The following is a 21,797-nucleotide window of genomic DNA, read 5'->3' as shown; positions in this document are numbered from 1 at the left end:
TGATAGGCCCTGGTGCATGATTGAAAACATGTTGGAGTAGCTGGTGCTATTCTGGGCTGGGGGAAGCAGCGTCCCTATTAAGGCAATTGACTGTCAAAGGCATTGAGGCACTATGAAAGTGAGTAGAAGGGGAAGCAGCGGTGTGTAAAGTAATCATGTCCGACTTAACTGATTTCTATATTTCTTTGACATTTGACCGTCTTGTATGAGTTCAGGCTCAGCCCTAAAACAAAAAAGGGGCACATGTAGAGGCCTGATGGAGGAAGATACATTTTAGGTGTTGTGATTTTTGCGGTAAGGTCAGATTTGCGAGACATGCCTTGTGTTTGCTTTTCCTCCCTTACCCCTGCTCTGTTTATTGGACGGTGCCGTGTTAAAAAGTTCCGGTTTGCCGTGACACTGCAGTGTGCCCCTCTGATTCCAGCACATCTCCTCGCCTCTCTAAACTGAACCAGATGGAGCCTTTCCATATAAAACTTTCACTTCCTTTTATGTCTCGCAAAGAGCAGGGAACCCTTAGAATAAGGGGGGAAAGAAGAGTCGCTACATGTCATATCGTGTCCGCTTAATGCAGTCCAAATGCAGTATGGCTCATCTGTGTCTCACCAACCAACAAACCATTTGATAGAATACATACAGTTCCCGATCCTGCATACAGTTGTAGTCTTTGAAGAAATCCTCTCTCACAGGTATACTTCTGTAATATTACAAACTATACCCAAAGCCATACACTCCTGCTGAAACCAACCAAAAGTTATTTGATTTATTTATTGTTTTGTTTTGTTTTGGTTTTTTTTTTTTGCTGTGGTGGTGTTTCTTGTTACTGACAAGCAGCCTGAAACCAATGTTGTGGCCACTTCTAGCAGCTGCTCCGCTGTAGCTTTTCTCCTGCTTCACCATTGCCAATTTAGTTACTTTTACAAGATCTTTTACACACTTTAACCAACCATTAATGTTGACGTATACAACCACACATAACATTCTATTCGATCCTATTGTTAATGAATGAAGCTAGCTTAGCACCAGTCCGCATCTGCCAGCTGTGCAAATCCTCGCAAATAATATCCAATAATCAACGATACCGTCACCGTGAAAAGTTTCATAAATGACATAAACACCAATTATAGCTTGTTAAATGCTAAACAAAGGATTTTGCGTTCTCGCCATACAAATAAATCTACCTCGCCCACACTGTCAATTATTATACTATGAAGGGTTCAGTATGCTAGGCCGTCCGGCTATGCCTTAAGGCAAAAGTGTTTATGCCCATTCCAAACGCCCACACTGGAAGGCAAGATGCAATGAGTCGTATATGAGGCAGTTTCAAGAGAGCTTAAGAGAGAAGTTCAAATCCTGCCCACTTATTCATCTCTGGACAGTGCAAAATTGGTGTGATTGCCGCTTTCACAGAGATCCAAGAAGCACTTTGTTTGAAGCAAACTGAGGCCTTTACATTACAGAAAGTTTCCAGGATTCATTAATGTGTATTGGTGTTTTGGCACCTGCTGAGTTGGTAGTGAGTCATACTTGACGTCATACTGACGAACCGGTGCATGCATACTATAATTACTCATTACTACGTTTTAATTAAAAATGTATACATAAATAATATAATCACAATGTCAATAACACATATTTTTCCAATGTATTTACACTAGATGAGGAAGAGAAAGGGAAAGAGTGAGTGTTGCGAGGAATGAGTTCCTGTGAGAGAGACAGAATGCATTACAATCTAAGGCAAAGAGCAGCCACTGCAACAACAGGCTCAGCAGTAGAAACCAGTTGAGCAACAACAGAACTTGCAGTCACCAGTTTTTTCTTACAAAGACCATCCACAACTGTTCATACTGGAATTCTCCTTTTCTTCTCAAACAGTCATTTCCTCATTTTGTGTAACTCTTAGGGCTTTTTCCCCTCTCACGTTTTTACTATTTCTCTCATCAAAGGGAGGGGCAGCTCCAGATGCAGATGCAGAGAGTGCATCTATTTCTAGTGTTCAGTGCGTGAGGAGAGAGAGAGAGAGAGAGAGAGAGAGAGAGAGAGCTGTTTTGACAGTTGTGTTGGGGAGCACTGAACACACACACACACACACACACACACACACACACACATACAGCCAGGTCTCAGTAATCACGGTTTTGCCGAGTGGTGGTTATACCTTCCAGAGGAGTTCACGCCCCCTTGAACTGTTTTGGCTGACTTTGTGGTACACTTCTGACAGAGAGAGAGAGAGAGAGAGAGAGAGGGAGAAAGAGTGTGTGAGGGAGAGAGAGAGAGAGAGAGAGAGAGAGAGAGTGAGGGAAGGGGAGGGAGGAGTGTTGCTTGTGGGAGGAGAAGGAGGAGGGAGTGAATGGAAGGAAGGAGAAGCGTTCTCAGTTTCTGTGAGTCCTGCTTGCTGTAGGCTACAGAATGAGCGCAGTTGCTTTCCTCTCAGCCTGAGAGGCAACTGTTGTTTTTTTTTTTTCTTTTTCATTTCTTTAGGTTTTTTTTTTGTTTTTTTTTCCGTCCTTTCCTGTGCCAGACATCAGTAGGAATCACTGCAGTTTGTTTCCCTTTCCTCACGGTACTTTTTGGACCTCTAACCCACTCCTGTTGTTGTTATTTTTGTGCCTGGGAAGTACCATGCCGGTGGTTGGCGTAGCCTCCAAGCTCAGGCAACCCTCGGCGGTGGGCACCAAGCCGGTGCACACTGCTCTCCCCATCCCCAGCGCGGTCAGGGCAGCCGCCTCGCAGGGTTACATGGCCAGGCAGCAAGAGGTCAGGGCAGGTGAGAGCGCCCCGGGGCTCTCCTGCCAGCTGTCAATCAAGTCTGACTACCAGCCGGACAGGAAGCCTGAAGGGAAGTCCCGAGCTGAGGCGGAGGAGAGCAAGATCTGCAAGGTTAGTAGAGATGGACAGACTCTGGCGGGGTTATCCGTCTAGTGCATCTGTGCGTGCGGGCAGCATAGTGATACTCCACAGGTGGCAGGGATGAAAGAGCCGACAGTGTCAGGCTTTGTCAGGCTCGCTCTCTCTTTCTCTCAGTGTCTGCCATCGTCCCCCATCTTGGTTTGAGCAGGTGTCTGTCTAGCTCTGAACCGGAGTTCGAGTACATGGTGGTGAGTCATGTGTGCTATGGAGGGATGATGTCGCTTTTTTTTTTGGTCATCAACTAAGAGGGGAAACTATATGAGTAATGCATCACTTTGTCAGTGTATTACCTCATCCTGCTGCCCATTCAGTCTGCACATAATTTACTAATCAGTGTCTGTGTGTGTGTGTGTGTGTGTGTGTTACTGGCAGGACAGGAGAGTTTAGGGTTTCGATTGTGTGTTTTGAAGTATTTAGTCATGACTATTAAGATCCCTACCTGGGATCTAATACACGGGTATTAGGTGCTACCTGAGAAGCCCCAAAGATTAGGGGAACATGGTCTGAATTTTCTCCCCATTCTGTCCCCCATGCAGGGTAATATTTCAGATAAATTACCGGTGCTGCCCCCCTCACTCCCAGAGCATATCCTTAATACCCCCAACAGCGTCAAAATGTTGCAGACGGTTTAACAGACGCACAGAGATCATTGTTAAGTGGTCCGCCATGCTAAGCTCGGGCTGTGCCAAGTTCTCTCCTTTTTGCAGAAACCTTTGGCTCAGTTTCTCAGGCTGCAGCAGGGAAGGCGGGGTCGGCCCGTTCCTGAGGAGGAAGGAGCTTTCAAAACTCCCCGCCAAATAGTTTCGGCAGCAGCTCTGCCCGTCCCACATCCAGAACTGTCAAAGCACAAACTGAAACTTTCCTGTTTGGCCGGTTGATCTCTCTTCCTCCCCACACTGTCTCTCTCTACCGTTACAAGGCTTCCCAACTGAGACAAAAAGAAAAAAAATGAAAAGACTCCCTGACCCTGATTCTCTTTCTGGCTTTTTTTTAGACTTTTTGATAGTGAACAAAGCTGCTGATTTTCCTCGTGACCTAGAGGAAACGTGGGCAGGAGACATCAAAGGGTGGGTCAGCGCTCCCCTGCCTCTAAATCCTCCCAGCGTGTCCATGACTGAGTCCAAACTGCCTGCAGGGCAGGGTGACTACGAAGGGAGGGGGTGGGGGTGTTCATCATTAACCTGCTGCTGAACTGGCAACTTCAGCTTGACTTTCAGATTCCTATGTCCTGCTCGGCCCATTAAAAGTGGCACTGAGAGATCTGAGTTTGAAGAAGCTAAAGGCTAATTTGACAGCATCCATCTCCCATCACATTCTGAAAATGAAACCCTTCATACAGGCGCCTTCCGCCTCAACTTGTTTCCTTACTTTAATTTATGTAGCACTCCGTGATCTTCAAGCTCTTCTGTAGCAGAAATGCCGTAATTGCCTTGCCCGTTCTGGTGTTCCCATGGATAGATTCATCCGCTAAATTGCCTGAAATTTACAATCATCGCACCATACTATAGTCCCTGTCCTTGGGAAGCTCATAGGCAGGCAGAAATCTCTTGCCTGCCCCAGCCTGTCGGTGTGGGTGAGGAATTGGTGGTATGGAGGGGGTAATTAGTCCATCTAATTGTGTTGTGTAGTTCCTTAAGAGATTTTCTCTCCAGGCTTTCAGAGGGAAAAAAAAAGGCAGAGAAGGTGGAGTAAATGCTGTCATTACTCCTTCACATTAACCAACTCTCCATGTTTAGTTTAGAGTCCTCTCATCAAGCAGGATCAGGCGTCGCACTGTGTGTGTGCATTCTTGTTTGTGCACAGCCAACCCCCCGTATATACAATAGTGCCAGCATGTGTTGGCTTGTTTGCCCGAGGTTAAACATACCCTAACCTGGGTGCTGTTTGCCAAAGTTGGAACCGTTTTCTTGATTTTAAGATTACAGTTACTTGGTGGTGAAAAATTTCACGTCTGGTCGATAAAGAGGTCAATAAAAAGAGTATTTGACCCATGACGGCTTTATTATTACCTCTGTGTTATTTTATTGGTGGCTGTCGAACAGAACAACATGCAAGTCAGCATAGCAGTGAAACAGGATTGAAACTCCCAGATCGCCTTCGTTATAAGCAGCCAGAAGTGCAAGAATCAGCATCACGGTACCCTGACTATATTCCTGCGCCTGCAGAATGAACATGACACAGCTGCTAGAAAAAATAAATAAGAGGGGTTAAGCGCTAAGCAGAGAGGAAGAAGGGATTTGTTTTTTCTTTGGCGTGGTGTTTGCAGAAGACAGCGGGCCTGCTGTTGTTTTGGGCAAAGCAGAGGAGGAAGTCCAAGTGAATCTTAAGACGAGCTCCGCTCAAACAAATTCGATCTGCAGTTCAGCCTGACGCTGAAGGCCCTCCACTGTGTTTGGATTGAAATGTTTCACATTCAACAGATGCGGCCGTGCTGGAAGAAGTGTGGCTTCTTCTCATTGTGCTACTAGGGTGTCCAATGGCGTGTAAAGGGCACAATTAAACTTCCCAGACAAGGTTAATGTCGGACACCATTCAGAATTACTAGCAGCTAATCTCAGCTGTATTAATACAGTCTGTGTGTGTTGTGTGATAGATAATCCCTCATGGATCGACTACACAATAGACTGCACCTAGTTTCATAGGAGTGTCCGCAAGTTGTGTCTGCATTTGTGTGTTCCTGTCTGTGCACAGGTGTTTGTTACCTCACACATGTTTTTACTGAGAGCAAATCAGAGTTTTTGAACATGATTGAACGTGATTCGGCCACCAGAAATGAAGCATGGCATTTCCTTAATTTGACTGATTCAATTTCATTCTAACAATTAGCATGAAGGCTACTTGCACATGTTCTACAGCTGTCAAGTGACAACATATCGACAGTTCCAATTATTCTAGATGGTAATCTTGGTGTGTTTTTACTATGAGGAAATTTGGTTAATGTGAAATCAACACCCTGTCAATGATAATGTTGTACTAAAACTGAAGAGTACAGCCTATGGATACAAATAGGTAGCTAGCTTACCACAAACTAACATGTTCCATAATGAGAGACACCTACTGTACAAGTACTGTGAGATAGTAGCAGAGTCTTCTGGGAAAGACATCCTGATGGCATCACATCATTGTGAATGTGATGCAGCTAATCACTTGGCTTTGTTTACCTTTTGTCTGTGTATCCGCTGCCTGGGTGTCTATACGTTCGAACTTACTCTACATGACTGATGTTGAATGTTATGCACAGCTCTCACAAACATTAACAGGTGGCAGCGTAAGCCTCGAGTTTTCTTTAGCGGTGGCACGCAACACCTGCGCTCTTCCGAGGCCTCCCGTCTTAATCCGTCTGTATGATTCGGGGCTGTCAAGGACTCCCATCTCCCCTCCACGATGGGGACGAGAAGCAGGCGAGACGTTTGCTCTTCCTGTTGTACTCTCTGCTGACACTTCACATCAGTCACCGCCTCCGGCGCTGCGGGATGGCGGGCTGGAATGAGGAGCTTATCTGAGTCGACTGGTGCTTTAATGAAGTGTCTGCGCCACCTCCACTGATAGGGAATTATCTTGTGTATCAAGAGTTTTGGCTGCTGTCCAGATCACACAGCTCGGGGACTATTTTAGTGGGCAATTTGGAGTTCTTTTTGAGGTGGAACTCAAAATTGCATCACACCTTTTTTATTAAATCTATAGTAGACCAACTGTTGATTGGATCCGTCTTTATTCATCCTTGAAAAATTGTGTGGGTGCTTATGGGATTTTTCTAAAGTCAGGTCTCTTCACTCCTTGATGCGTCCCAGCAAATGCCTTCCTCTGATTTGAGTTAAATGTATTTACTAACCTGCTTTGTAAGTGTCACTTTCAAAGTAACGATGTTCCAGCAAACATAGAGTTTTGTTGAAAATACAATAGCTGTACGTCTGCATGGCCTTCAGTAATGTACTGCAAGTAATTGGGTGCAGGATAAATACACACATGGGGTATTTACACTACCAGAAGTACCTACTGTAAAGTTGTCCGTCTCCCCTGACATGCCCTCCCTTGTGTCAACAGAATGCAGTCATACTGTATATGGTGAATGCGTCTTTATCTTACAAATGCAGCTCATCGTACACACCAGCTGTGACCGCTGCAGTCTGCTGTTAGCTGGCCTCTGATGTCAGTGAAATGTTGCTCCCCAAGAATAAGTACACAAGTGTTTGCCGGAAGTGCGAACGAATGCCAGACACACACAGCCACTTAGAGAACAAAATACATCCTGTTGATCCTCTTTCTGTGTGTGTGTGTGTGTGTGTGTGTGTGTGTGTGTGTGTGGACTGAGGAGAATAATCAGGGTCTGTTGTTGCATATTTTCCTTGTTTGGTGCATCTCCTGCTCTAACTCTGCGAATGCTCCAGGCAACAACATGGGTGGGTTCAAAGTAGGAAAGTAAGGTGGAGTGCCCCAGGGAATAATGTCGGGGTCCAGTGAGTTTGAGTGAGTGAGTAGAATGTAAACAAACCTCCGCTTCCCTCTTTCTCTTTCCCTGGGTGGGCCCGACACTGCCTGTTTCTCTTGTCCTCTTTCTCTATCTCTCTCTCTTTTTTTTTTTTTTTTTATCACTCTCACTTTTTCTTCTCTTTTTCTGCTTGTGTTTGCATGCAATTGTTTTCACACTGCAGTGGCTGCATTTGCATGCACACAATTATTGCTAACACTCCCTGAAGCAGTCAAGCCGTTTACAGGCTTTTTTAGAGTGATATCTCCCCAGTAATTCAGGTTATGTATAATTATATATGTATAGTAATGACAATAATAATAATATTATACATAGACTTATACTTTCACAACTTCCATGTAGACATCCATCAGAGTGCAAATGCATTTTGTACATAAAACTAGACCGACTGTGCAGAAAGTTGCCCTTGTACTGCCAACACTGTCACTTATAATCATCTGTTATCACCTCCCATTTGGAGTGATGTAAAGGAGGAACATGAATAGGAAACATTTGATCCTTTGTCAGTCATCTGAACCATAGTCGACCACAGTTTTAGCAGTGATGCATTTATGGTTTTGTCCGGCACGTCAGCGGCCAAAGAGCGCTCTCTCTGTCTTTCTGGCTCTCACTCAGCTCTTGCTCTTCCCCCTCGAGTGGCTCTGACACCGCTGAAACAACAGAGAGAACAGAGGGAGCGAGGGGGGGGGGGGTGTCAATAGGATGGGTTGTGGGGGGTGTCTGAACGCGTCCTAGTCATGGGTGGTCTGACTCGCCGTGTGCCGCACTCCATATCTGGAAGAGAAGTTGTCGTCGTGAGGGAGGTGTGAAGAGCAGCTTTATTTTCCCTTCTTCCAGCCAACAACGTCGGGGAGTGATCTTTAAGAACACTGTGTGTTGTTAGGCTCTCATTGATTCGATATTGCAATCTTCAAAAGGGAACCACAACGTCTTCAACTTCAGTAAAGAATCTCATGAACATTGCCTCAGTTGAAACCGCTGACACGCACGACAAGAGGATGCGGGCCAAGTTTGCTCCTGCAGTTTTTGTCATAACCTCCGTGTTCTTGCTGCTGCTCTGCAGGACTTGGTCCTTGCAATTTCTAGTGGCATTTGCAGTATGAAGGTCAACAGTCTGCGGTCTGTTCAGCTAATCAGAAATAATGTGTTAACAGGGTAGTCCACCCCAGCTCACTTGGCCTGATCCAAGTTGGAGACCTGACGGGGATTTTTTGGTCCAACACGTGATTTTGAACCATAAGATTATCAAATTAAACCAAGAAATGTATAAAATCAGATGCAGTTAACATGTGTTGCAGCTGAATAACTACTTCTGGTGCGATTCACTCGCTTTTTTTTTTGCATTAGTCCGTCCACTTGTGCAACATTCCCCCGCACTGCTGAGATTCCTTAATGACCTCTGGGTCGAAATTGGGAAAATATTTGAGACAATATTATGCTTTCCAGCGCGCTCTCTCTCCTTCCATCCCTCCCTCTCCCCGTGCTTTTTGTCTCACACACAGTATTTCATTGCCTTTCGTGCCGCGGGGAGTCTGCTGTCGGCCGTGGTGTTTAAATCTTGGAGTGAGAACACACAGAGCGTCTGGTGTTTACAGTGCAGCCACACCGGTTAAAAATACCCTCCCCTGGAAGTACAGTCACAGTGTTCACTCCGAGCAAAACAAGTTCAAGTACATGAGTGCAGCGGTGAAACCTCTTTAATTCATGAGGAATGATGGCTGAGACGCCATTCTTGTTTACCAGAGGTATGAATGAGCAAATATTGCCACTTTTTCTAGAGTTAAGATAAGAGCCATTCTGACCTACTGTTGCCTGTCAGAGTCAGAGCTTTTAGAAATGCATTGCCTGGCTCAAGGACACTTGGACGTTTGCCTCCACAGCGACACTCTCGGGCCCAGCGGCTCCACAATTCAACAAATAACTGAGATGAAAGTGAACGAAGCCTCCCACTGCCCTGTTATTGTCTCATCATATTCTGAGGTCGCTTCTGATGTTTTTTAACTCCGTTTTGTGTGCGAGGCATCGTGGCACTGATTGGATGCAGGAAAATGTGTGCACGTGTGGAAGAAAGTTACCCTGCTCTCATGCAGAGGCTGGTGTGGCACTATAGCACACACACACACACACACACATGCTCGCACACACTTGCTCCAGGCCTTCTGCTAGTTCAAAGGTAGGCCTGCTAAATGATCCAAGAGAGGGACGGTTCACTTGTTAGTTGTGTAAATGCCACAAAAGAAGAAACGCAAACACGGAGAAGCAGAAAGAGCTTGCATCTGAGACACACTTTTTTGTATGACACACATATAATATGTTACGGAGAAGAAAACAACTTCATCAGGATATGTGACTATTGATAATTCTCTGTGCTCCTTTTGCTGTCACTTCTTGTCGGAAGTGGCAAGAAATGATCCGGTAACTATAAGTCTGTAGTAATAAAGGAACTACCTGAACGAGTACATACACTAATGCAGTATAATACAACAGTCCTGCATGAAATCCCACTTCCATGAAGGTTATAATGTTCAGTTTTAGAGGGGTTTTGATTCACTTCATCCTGCAAAATGAGCATACAGTTGAATCAACACCTCTCGAAAAACAGTCCCAACAGTTGTGTATTAGTTTGTATTGATCGTGTAATACATTTTGTTTGGGAATACGCATCACCAAACCACAATATTAACTGAAATGAAAAAGTCCCTAAAGATGGTGCCCCTGCATTTGTACCTGATCTTGACGCCCAATTTGTCAAGATATTATGCTTAAATTGTATTTTATTCCTAAAAGCATAAGTGATGAATCAAATTAATGTATCACAAACTATAAACTATACACAATTACGCAGGCAGTATCCAGAATAGGAGTTCTGGTTGGTTTCAGGGTTCCCTTGGCAAACAATAATGAAGCTGCATTGTGTAGTCTGCCATGCGCACTTGTACCTGATGGGTACCTCTTTTGCCCTGGGGCCCCCCCAGCAGGTCAATCGGGCCACGTTCACTTCTTGTTCCCTTCTCTTTAGAGTTACAGTATGAAGTGCTAAAATGTTCTTATAAACTGAATTTATCAAGAATTTAATGGCAACCTGACACTATACTCTGTCTGAATAGGGGAGACACTCACCTACGCAAACACACACACACACACACACACACACACACACACACGCACAGGGGATGTATTGAGTGTGTATGTGGTGGATCGTCTTTACCTCCACCTCAGATTTTCCTCCATTTGTCTCTCTTCAGCTGTCTGTCAGCAGTCTCTCTGTCTGCTGTGTTTTCTTATCCTCCTCTTCTTCCTTTATTCTCCCTCAATCCCTTCTTTTCACATCTTCCCAGCACTTCTTTCTTGTTTTGTTTTTCCACTCCATCTCCTGTCACTGTCTTTCTGCTCTCTCCCATTCCCAGCATTCCTCTCTGAGTCCTTCCCTGGCCTCCTTTTTCTGTCTCTCCTGACTGGAGCCTTTCTCGTATTCCACTCCCGCCAACTCACTTACTGGTATTTTCCTTTAACCTCTACACCCCTCTCTCTTTGTCATATTCTTTTTTTCCCCTCCTTTCCCCCCATCATCCTTTCCTCCACCTTTCTTTCTGCCTTTCGTCTTTCTCATTCTATCTTTTTTCTGTGTGATATTTATAATGAGAAAAGCAGCAGGAGAGAGTTAACACACACCTGGCCCAGTTCTGTCTCTCCAGCTGTCACCGATAACCTTTCCTCTGCTGAACGAATAGGTCACTCTTCTCTGCTCTTCTCTGCTCCTCTCTTCTCCCTATCCTTCTCCTCTAGTTGGTCAGTCACTTTCTTTTTTTATCTTTATCTCTGCCGCCTGTTTAACCATGACCCAGGCAGCTGCAAGGAAACATCTGGGGGAAAGCCACAACACACAACAAGTGTCCGACCAAACATGGGCAGGGAGCAAACATCCTAACACATCCCAAAACACATGCTAACAAGAGCCGTGGCTCTGGATGTGTACTGTTTTTAGGCATGCAGGGAGAATCATTGCTCATGTTATGAGTCAAGCCTCTGTGCTTCTGACTCACGGCTTACACAGCGGCGGTAGATCACTAGCTATCAACATGATTACTGCGTTTCTTGGCACTTCCGAGGCACCTGGGAAGAAGAGGGGCGCTCCGGGGAGTAACTGCGTCTATACAGATGTATACAGTTAAATGTTCATAGACATAGTGTGCCTATGAGCAAAGACATTTTATGTCCCCGTGCTTTTAAATTGTTGTTTCCTGCTGTAAGAAAACACCATTCACCACAACTTAGAGTAAACAAGGTCCTCATGAAGCACGCACCGCACAGAATATGCTTCTGGTCATAGAAAGTGAAGAGAAAGAGAGTCAAAACACAAATATGCTGCTGATTATGCACCTTAGTCCTTCAAAGTACAAATGGTAAAGTAATTTCCTTCCCCAATTATTGAAATATTGATTTTTATAAAAATCTATTTGTCCATTTTTTATAAATTACAAATAAATGGATACATTTCTGGGTTTATGTTTGAGTAATGAAATGCTAAAAACCATATAGGTCATAATAGGTACTTGATCAGCATTAATAAGCTCTAGATTGGACTGTTTCATTTTACACATGTTTTTTTAAGGTATAACAAGGTGATTTGCCTCACTGTGACTGTGTAATCAACTCCTTTAAAGTCCCTGAAACCTTGGTTTCAAACCTTATATATTTCTCTATAACATTAAATAAAAAAAGTTAACTTAAAGTTCAGGAAAAGCACACATATGTTACTTATTAAGAGTTTAAAACTTCATCAGGGCGTGCAACCCCACATTTGTCATTTCATTTCAGAATTGGGTTCAAATATTGCGAAATCCTGATTGGTGCACAGACGTGTGTGACTTCGCCTTTTTCCACCTGAGCCCCGCCTATTTCAAACCAGTGAGAGCTCAGAGATACAGGGATCCGTCATGTGAAATAACTAAAAACTGTACCAAGTTTGGTTCATGTGGGACCCCATCACTCAAATATTTCTCACTTCTGATGATGAACACCAAATGGAGGATAGTTCTTTTTTTATGGGGATGGCATCAGCTTGGACTAGTTCTAAACCCGGGCCATGACTCAGGTTTGCATCTCGCACTGCCAACTTCAACTCCAGTTGCTCCAGTGAAGCGCCTCAGTAAAAAAAAAAAAACCTGCGGTTGCAGATGGTAGCTCCCAGGTGTGAATGTTTGTAACAGTTTGAATGTGAAACAGAGTGCTGCCGTAAAACAACATCAATCATCCATCCATGGGTTACATTGTAGGGGCTGACTGTTGGATATATATGCCATAAATAAATAGAAAACACAAACCAGCCCTCAGGCGCAGATGGCTGGATGAAATGCTGGTTCTGGTGGGATACTGGGTGGTGGTTCGTTGCTGTACCCTCCCTTGGCACAAGCTTTTACAGGGCGCTTACCAGAGCGAGCACACATGTTTTTTTGGAGCGGTTAGCCCTCACATTCAGACTCATCATTACCCACAACCAGCATCTATGTTCTCATTATTTTTCCACTTTTTTTTTTTTCAATCCAGACATGTCGGTTTTTCTTATTTTCTGCATTTTGTCTATGCGAGGGCTTGTGCAAGGGCCAATAAAATGCCAAATGGAAATCATTACTCTTTCTCATATATTTCTGTATGTTTAGTCTGAGCAGCAGAGCCATGTGAGGGATTTTCATTCAAATTGCCTGACAGTACCATGTGTACATGCTTGTTTAACATGTGTGGCCCCAGATGGGTCAAACACCTGACCCCTGAAGTAGATTTACGTTGTCTTAGAAAAGGTCATCAGGTCTTCCGCTACAGGTGGTAAATTTAGCCAGAAGCCAACAAAAAAAACCCCATCTTTAAAGGCTGAGAAACATCCCATGGTTATGTGAATGAAAGTTTTTAGGTCTTCCATTCGTTATAAAAACCTTTTCCCTTTTCTGAATTGAAACTATGGTTATGGTAGAATGTTTCGAATCCTCAGAGATTTCAATTCTAAACTGCAAAGTAGGGATTTACTTTCAAGGTGCATGGAGGAACATTCTGATGGAAGGGAGGGAAAACACGCTACAACACACAGATTATCGCCATCTTAATTTCAACCAGATTGCCGAGGAAAGGGTTAAGATAGGCTCATACAAATATTTGCAGCCTAAGAAATAAAGTGCCTGAGATAAGAGAAATATTATCATGTGAAACTCACTTAGATGACACATTTGATGGTGCAGCAGTGTGTATTCAGGGGTATAGTATATATAGGACAGACAGGAATACATATGGGGGTGGTGTAGCAGTATATATTCAAAATCAAATACCAGCCACTTTGGTTGCAAATGTATTTTGAAACCTCTGTTGGTAGTATGTTGCTTCAGGCCTCCAAACGCAAAGTTAATTCAGTTGGATAAATGGTCTGAAAGCGTGTGATCTTGATAATGAGATTTGTTTTTTTAAGATATTTAAACATCGACTGGAATATGTTACACTGTGCACTTAAAGAGAGGCTGCAGGCTAATGCATGGCTAAACCAACAAGAGCCTGCAGGGAAAGAAAGGTCCAAAAATGGAACTTGCATTGATCCTGTGAGTACAACATTTTAGTCATTTATGTTCAAATCCAGTATCAAACCCAGTGGTAGTGTAGTGATCATAATTTAGTGGTGCTTGTAAGAAAGACAAAGACTCCAAAAGCGGGACCAAGAGTAGTATTCAGGAGATCATTGAAAACATTCTTAGTCATCTAAAGATGATATTAAAAACATATATAGGGAATATGTAGAATATGAAGTATTTAATGTGTTATATACACAAGTGATTGAAAAACATACAGCAATTTGAGAGCAGACGGTAAGGAAATGAGTCAAATTTTAGCTATCACATCAAGTTATGCACATTTGTAGGAGGTTACGGAATTATGTAACAGCATAAAACAATAAGAACGATTTAGTAAATGGCATAATGGGACGTTAGCCCAAATCAATCAATCATATCTTGAAGTGGAAGGGAAATTCTTGACTAAACCAGTACACATTTCTAATTGTCTGAATTATTTTCATCATAAGGTAAATTATTTGAGGAGCAATATGCACCAAACAAGAAATAGAACCCCCACAATGCTAATTAAGGATTTAATAGTGAAGAATTAGAGGTTGCAAGTAAATGGAAGGAAGACCACCAGGTGTAGATAATTTAGATGCTACATTTCTCAGAATTGCGGTTCCTGTCATATTATTCATTTGAGTGTTGTAAAATGTATTTGTCGACAGGCGTGGAAGATGGAACAAATACTCTTATTTGGATGTTAATAATCTCAAGTAACAATGAGATGAGCTGTTTAGTTTGTTGTGTTCATGTGGCTATAGTTTGTACAAGTGTGTATGACTGTATGTGTGGTGGATCTCAGGAAGAATAGCCAATGCTTGTGCTGGTGCTAATGGGGGTCCTAATAAAGGAAGAAAGAAAGACAGCAATCAACTGGCCTTTCTAGTGCCGTTGTCCACACCGAGAGGCAGCTCTCTGAGGTTTTCAGTTGCGGAAAGCTCATGCAGGTCGAGGCAGACTCAGTGATCCTAATGTAGTCATGAGGTCATGGGCTGACTCAGTGGTGCGTGACCCCTACAGCCTCTGGCCTGTCTGCAGAGCGTTGTGGCAGCATTTGATTTGTCCATGGCCTTTTTGTAACAGTAAATTGAGTGTGAAACTGCATGTTGCAAAGCTACAACTGGAGCCTTGTGGGTGCATGTCTATGTCTGAGCGTCTGTGTCAATAAAAATGAAATGAAATGAGGTCTTTTACAGTAATATAAATGGCAGAGCAGTTTTTTCAGCAGTAGGAGGCTTGGTAGTTGAGTTTTTAATGTTACTGTCTCACAGCAAGAACAGTTTGGACTTGATTCCTGGCCCTAGTTCTTTCTGTATGTGGTTTACATGTTCACACCTTGTTCAAGTGTTTTGCTTCCCACAGTTTATAGACTAAATAAGTACATTAAGTGTATTGGAGAGACTCAATCACCGATAGTTATGATTATACATCACACTTAATGGTAATGTACTTTATGCTGGGTTAGACACAGACCCACCGCAAACAGGCAGATCAAGAAAATGAATGTGAAACGATTTTTCAGTGCACCCCATTCCAGTGTCTGACCATAAGTGAGGTCTGGACTCCATGTTTTGGAAAGCCAGGTCTTAATGAGCTACATCTATCCCACAGTTGCCTACTGTATTCCATTGTCAGAGCTGTTCTATTGCCCTTCTGCTGTCTTCATAGTGCTCCTCCCCTGGGCTGCAGGTGGGCCTCTTTTCCACCAAAGTGGAAAGCACCTCTCCATTAAAAAAAGCCATTTCCACCTCAACATCACAACCTTATTACCTCTGCCATTCCACTGTATTAAGTTTTCCCATAAAGTGTGTTAACTCTGCCATTAATGAGTGTTAAACATAAACTACTGGCCCTTGACAGTGTCTCCAGAGATGGGGAGCTGGAGTTTAATTCCAACCCCCCCTTTCGCTTTCTCTTTTCCCTCTCTCCTCCTCCTCCCTCCACTGGCCTCCCCACATGGCCAACAAAGCTCTACTGTTTGGGCCAGAGCAAGTTTTTCTCACAGGATAAGTCTCCTGACACACATTGGCGTTTGGTTTTATTTACTGGCTGCTGTTGTTGTTGCTCCCACGTGAAAGCTCATACTCTCTTTTAACAACCCTGGGTTTTTTGCTGATGCATCCTCCGAGGCCTTTCTGGAGCTCTGCTCATTTCCTTTCCCAACCTAAGCAGCCTTGATTGTTGTCACTTAAAGCAAGCAGGGGGGTTTGTTGAAATGAATGTGCGAAAAGGACAGTGGCATTGCCAAAGTTTACACCCGATGGGAGCCTGTTAATCGGTGATCTTTTTTCCCCTGCCAAACAAGGAACAGTTTCTTCTCTATTGTTGTTGGTGAATAGAACTCACTCTTAAAACTCTTATATTTTTCTTCATAACCGTCTTAGTGGTGTAATGGTCCCCCTGACATGGTGAATCGCGCGCACACACAGGATCTTTGTCTCTGTCAAGATTAGAAAGTCATTGCCTTAGTGATGGTTGAGGGTTCAGGTCATATTAGCCCATAAGGGAGATTTGCGGTGGTCCAGAAAGCTTGGGCAAATGAACAAACATTTTCCCTCGCAATCCCTTAATGATTAGGAAGGACCGTCAGCCATCTTGGACTTAAGAGACTCATTACTGGAGTCGTAATGAGAGGACAAGAGGTTCCTTGTAGCAGCTACCAGGGTCCGCATGCTTACGGGCCACTTGCCAATAGCTTGTCCGACCAAAGTCAGCTGCCCCTTTGGAGATGTAAGACAAGTGGCCTTTGTCTTGGCCTACGCAACTTTCAATGCAGATGTCTTCAAGGGATTCACAAAGTTTAGCCTAAAGCTTTTGTAAACATTGGCCAACTCTATCAACAAGTCCGCTGCTTTTCTTAATTTAGTTGTGTTAGTATTTATTTTTTGCCTTTATTAGAGATTCAGCAGTAGAGATGACAGGAGTTTAGAGTTTAGAAATGACATGCAATAAAGTTCCCCAGTTGGATTTGAACAGGGACATTGCAGCCTATGGGTTATACCTTATACCTCTAGGCTACAAGCGTGCCCCACGCTTCATTTTAAGTGATGTACTTATCCATTGGAAAACAAACAATTTTAACAAACTATACATTTTTGCAGTATTTAGAGCCACAGTTGATTGGCAGCAAGGAATGGTAATTTGAAGACAATGATAATTTAAAGGGGAAGTGCCAAGGAAAGGGATAGAAAAGATTACTTGAGTGCAATTAGAGTGAGTCAAGAGGATATGATTCATGTGGAGAGGCTGATGCAAGGTACTTCAAAAAAGATGAGTTGCCCACGCCCCTAACTGGTGTGTGACTCTCCCACCCTTGAGGAACCTGGAAGTAAAAGGGTTGAAAACAATCAGGCAGAGGGATGACGTATCAGAGAAGGGAGAGTGAGTGACAGCGCTGTTTCTTTTACTATTCAGTATTTATTCAAAGAAGATGTGGATGGTAGGAGTTAACTTGCCTCTGGATTGGAAGCAGATGCAGGCACGTCATTCAGGTTTAAAACCTTAATCACTCTCTGCATCTGGCTACCTCTTCTTGGCCTTGTGGAGACAACAGCTGAACGTAAGATACCTAGAAGGTGGGGGTTGAGGATGTGGGGGAAGGAAATTTGGAGGGCGGGAAGGAAAAGTGTGAGCCTGAACGGAGAAGAGCGTGTCAGGGACACTGCCTTGCACCATGATTTAAATATTACTCTCTAGGTTACAGTTAAGAGTCAAGCCATTTGAATTAAGTTATGAAAGGGCGTGAGAGGAGAAGAAGAAGGAGAGGAAGTGGATTAAGGGTGGACATCTAAGAGCATATGCCAGGCTGATCTGATGGGATTTGGAGGTGGGTGCATTGTGGGCCAGGTGCTTTACGTCAAGAATACCCAACAGAGATAGATTTTGGACCTCAAAATCCAAGCTGATGAAAGTTTTGTCGATGAGGTCCACATCTTAGATGTAAGTGGGGAAGATTCAAAATCACCTCCACGTGATCTGCCAAAAGCAAAATAATTTTCTTTGTGACCCTTCTTGGGAAATTTGCATTTTGCAAGGATCCTTGAGCATAAATGACTTGGAGCATGTTCCTTTTTGACCAACATTTAATCATAACTACTCCCTGCCAATCGATCCATCCGTCTATCCATGGAGAGTGAATCACACAGAAGCGTCTGAAGGAGTGTGAGTAGGTTTATGGAAGTATGGAGACCAGCATCGCCCCTCCTTCCCTTGCTGTCGTCAGATCGGCACTGGTTGATATTAATTTCCTTGAGCTTGACAGGGGCCATTAGTCTTGGGGAGGAGGCTTGAGTTACAGCGTTTAGGGGGTAAGGATCCTCTGGCGCAGGCAGTAGTATATACAGTATGTGTTATACAATAGCCCAGACCACAGCGAGGAGGAGAGGGAGAGAGGGAGAAGCCGTTGGACAGACAGTATTAGAAGTGTGGGAAAGATTAAATGTCTTTCTCAGCCAGTCTGCCTTGCACACTGGCAGATACTGCAAGATCATGTCGGCTTTACACAGACAGATGCCTACTGCAGAGGGCAGCATCAGTCTCAAGCACTCCGGGTAAAACACAGTATGAATTTTTGACGGAGCTTCATACGTTGCAATAGACACATGTATCTGCTGGGGCAATTTGTATGAAGCACCAGGGGGAAAAGCCTTAATGCTGTGCACCAGCAGATCTGAGGCAGACTGACTACATTTACTAAGGCCGTAGGGTCCTTTCTTTGTGCTGACTGTGCTGTTCACCAGGATGTTTGAGTTCTCCTCGTGATCGCTGTGTTGCTCCCCAGATGTGTTGAATGAGCAGGAGGAGGAAGGGCTGGTCTCGGGGGTCCTTCTGGCTGTCTGCTAGTCAATCCCATACAGTGTTTCCCAAGCACACACGAGAAAGTGAGAGAGAGATAGGCCTTAGGGTTGAAAGGTAATGTCCTCTCCCACATCCAACAAACCTCCATTTCGATGACTGATATCTGGGTCAGTCCAGCAGCGGCTACACTCCCACCCAGCACTCATTTCCTCTCTCCCTCTCAGAATTAAGGCAGTTGGAATACATTGGGTACAGTGAGTTTTCAGCTTGGATTGACTTGGTTAATTGGTACTGACAAACTGCAAGACACGCTTGACATAAAGGTCCATGGCTAAATTTAACAGGATGTCATTTGCTCTGATCCCGACCCAAACAGAGTTGGTGAGGAGGAATGGAAAACCTAAGGTGTGAGATGGTAAAGCTGCATCCCATTTCTTCCCTTCCCCTTCAGATTTACCCTAGTGGTGTCCCAGAATGAAACCGTTCTCTGTTAAATGACTTTCCCTCCAAGCCAAATTTTTTTCACCTCCACTTGGCATTGAGGACTACCTGCAACACCTTGCTAATAGCTCAAGTATAAAGATGAAAACTAAAGGACGTAACGTTATACCAGGCGCAAGATGATTTGCACAAGAAACAAGTTTAACCCCATTTCATAGTTGAGTTGGGTCACTACTTCTCATTCTAGATATCTTTTTGGAGGGCCACTCCTAACCAAAGGTGACTCCGTGAGTGTTAAGGGTGAGTGCTGGGACAAAGCCAAAATGATTCTGAAGAAAGTTCCTGTTTCTTTTTATAATCTTGTAAAGCTTCACATTTGTCCAGTTACTATTTTGGTTACTTTTCATAGATTTCAGGTGAGGCCTCAATGTGCATGATGCTATTATTTTAATATATGCATGTGTTTCAAACTGGCAGGAAAGTTAAACTTTGTGGTTGAGCAGGTTTTCTACCTTGTAAAATGTCTTAGAAGGAACTTGGACTGCAGCTTGTACCTTTTTATATACTCCATGCTACCAATTAACATGCATACATACATGTTTGTGCATTTGCATGTGTATGAAATTCCATTTTTGTGTACATTTGCATGTGTGCATGTGCATACAGTGTGAGTAGATTTTGAGAGGGAAATGTGTGTTTGCCTTTATGTGTGGGTATGTGTGAGCCTTGTTTTCCCAGGTCTCCACTCCAGAGTAGCACTTGGCGCTGAAAGTCCCGGCTGTAACACTTTAATAGCAGAGTTGTTTACTCTTTATACCAACCCACTTCAACCCCATTTTGGGAGGGTTCCTCTGCCTTTGGCACAGCAGCATGTAGACATTTTTACAGCTTAGTATGCTCAACACCATCTCGCGAACGGGTTTTATGGCCCAATGGTTCTAGGGTATGTGTTTTTATAATAAGGTTATGCAATCAAACTTTGGAAAGACAGAGCAGCCAAATGCTTGATCATAGCGCTTAGCTTCCTCTGTAAACTCAACAGGTTGCTGAAAGTATGTATATACTGTGTTTGCATGCTAATGCTGCAGTGGTTCCATTCCTTTTACAGTGCTAGCTCCAGATGTTGCAATCCTGCTGAGCTATTTTTTTGCGGGAGATTGTAAATTATTTTAACATGTAAAAAAAAAAAATAATAAAGAGTTTTATATTAGACAGTGTCTTTAGTCAGTAGCTGTGTATCAGCAGGCTAATGTCCAGTAAGCCAGTCATTATTGCAAAATAAGCTTCGACTGGTTAAGTCAAAACCCCAACGTGAAAGTGGTCATGACATAATGACCACTTTGCTGTATATTAGCCCACATATATATATATATATATATATATATATAGTATCTCCTGCAAACAGCCCCACAACGGCTTAACTTGAACCACAATTACTCTTCAAACGGCTAGGTGCAAACATTCCAAAGGATTTAGAGATTACCCCATTTAACATCTGACATTTTCACAGATGTTCCGGTGTAAAAGGTCAAAGCAGCACCTTGCAGCACTGTGGAAGCACACTGTTGTGTTAGCATGGGTGGCCCCAGTGAGAACATGACCCCAAACCCTGGCAGTGAGTTACACAGGGAATTGTTTAGCTTTATCAACAGTGCAACACATGACAGTTTGCCCAGAAGGTATTGCTGCATGCATCGTGTTAATATCGCAGCTGCAAACCGCCACGAAGGCTTCACCAACACTAGTTATTCTGCTCGAGCCTGAAGGGGGAAAGTGCCGTTACAATATGATGATTAAAGGTGATCAGTGCTTGCCAGGAAGTTGACATTTTCAATATTTGGCTGCAGCAACAGGCCTTAGACTGCACGCACTCTGAAACTTTTCATCTTGTGAAGGGGTAACGGTTCCAAATGGAGCAGTGGGAACATGACTCAAGTCAGTGACGGGAGGAAAAACTGATCAGTGTGATTGGGTTTGTGTGTGTGTGTGTGTGTCTGTGTGTGTGTGTGTGTGTGTTGCAGCATGGTGTTTACAACTGCAGTATTCCAGAAGTCAAACCATAGCCCAGCTTTGGCCCTTTTTCATCTTACTGAGAGGACAATCAAAGATGCATTATTAAAATCTCTTCTTAGTTTGCATGAAAGTGAAATGTTGTTATCCTTGCAGTGTTGTGTATAATATACTGTATAATAACTGTACAAGTAATGTCAGCATTAGTTGTAGCTGTAACCACCATGAAGAGACAAGGTGGTAAGAGGAAAGAGGGACACTTCAGCCTAAATGAGTCATTTAGTCAGCAGACAGTCGGTGTATCAAGAGGTAGGGGGGAACATTAGGAGGGAATTATGGGTACATTTTCCACCGCTGTCCTCAAATCTGCCAAGCCCAAACGCCGATCTGAGACAGCAGCCAGCTTACTTAGTGGCTGCACTCTGTCTGTCCTCAGCATAAGACACTTCAGCTAATGTTTTGGGCTAGAGCATTCGCCGCACTGGGTAAAAGTATGTTTGCCTTGGAGGTGGCAGCAGAGCCGGTGAGCACTGCCATCCATGTCAAGTGGT

General features: G+C 43.7%; 1 protein-coding gene across 1 annotated transcript in view; it reads left to right on the top strand.

Annotated features, from left to right (window-relative positions):
* The first annotated feature begins 2,622 nt into the window (after window positions 1-2,622).
* nav3 (neuron navigator 3) overlaps window positions 2,623-21,797 on the top strand; it is a 182,274-nt gene continuing 163,099 nt past the window's right edge. Inside the window, exon 1 of the mRNA XM_070929387.1 lies at window positions 2,623-2,880. Within this exon, the coding sequence (XP_070785488.1) occupies window positions 2,623-2,880 (258 nt within the window). The remainder of the gene's footprint in view (window positions 2,881-21,797) is intronic.

Source organism: Enoplosus armatus, chromosome 22 (assembly GCF_043641665.1).
Source record: "Enoplosus armatus isolate fEnoArm2 chromosome 22, fEnoArm2.hap1, whole genome shotgun sequence".
Lineage (NCBI taxonomy): Eukaryota > Metazoa > Chordata > Actinopteri > Centrarchiformes > Enoplosidae > Enoplosus > Enoplosus armatus.
Note: the sequence above shows the minus strand (reverse complement) of the source record. Positions and strands in the feature narration are given on the sequence as shown.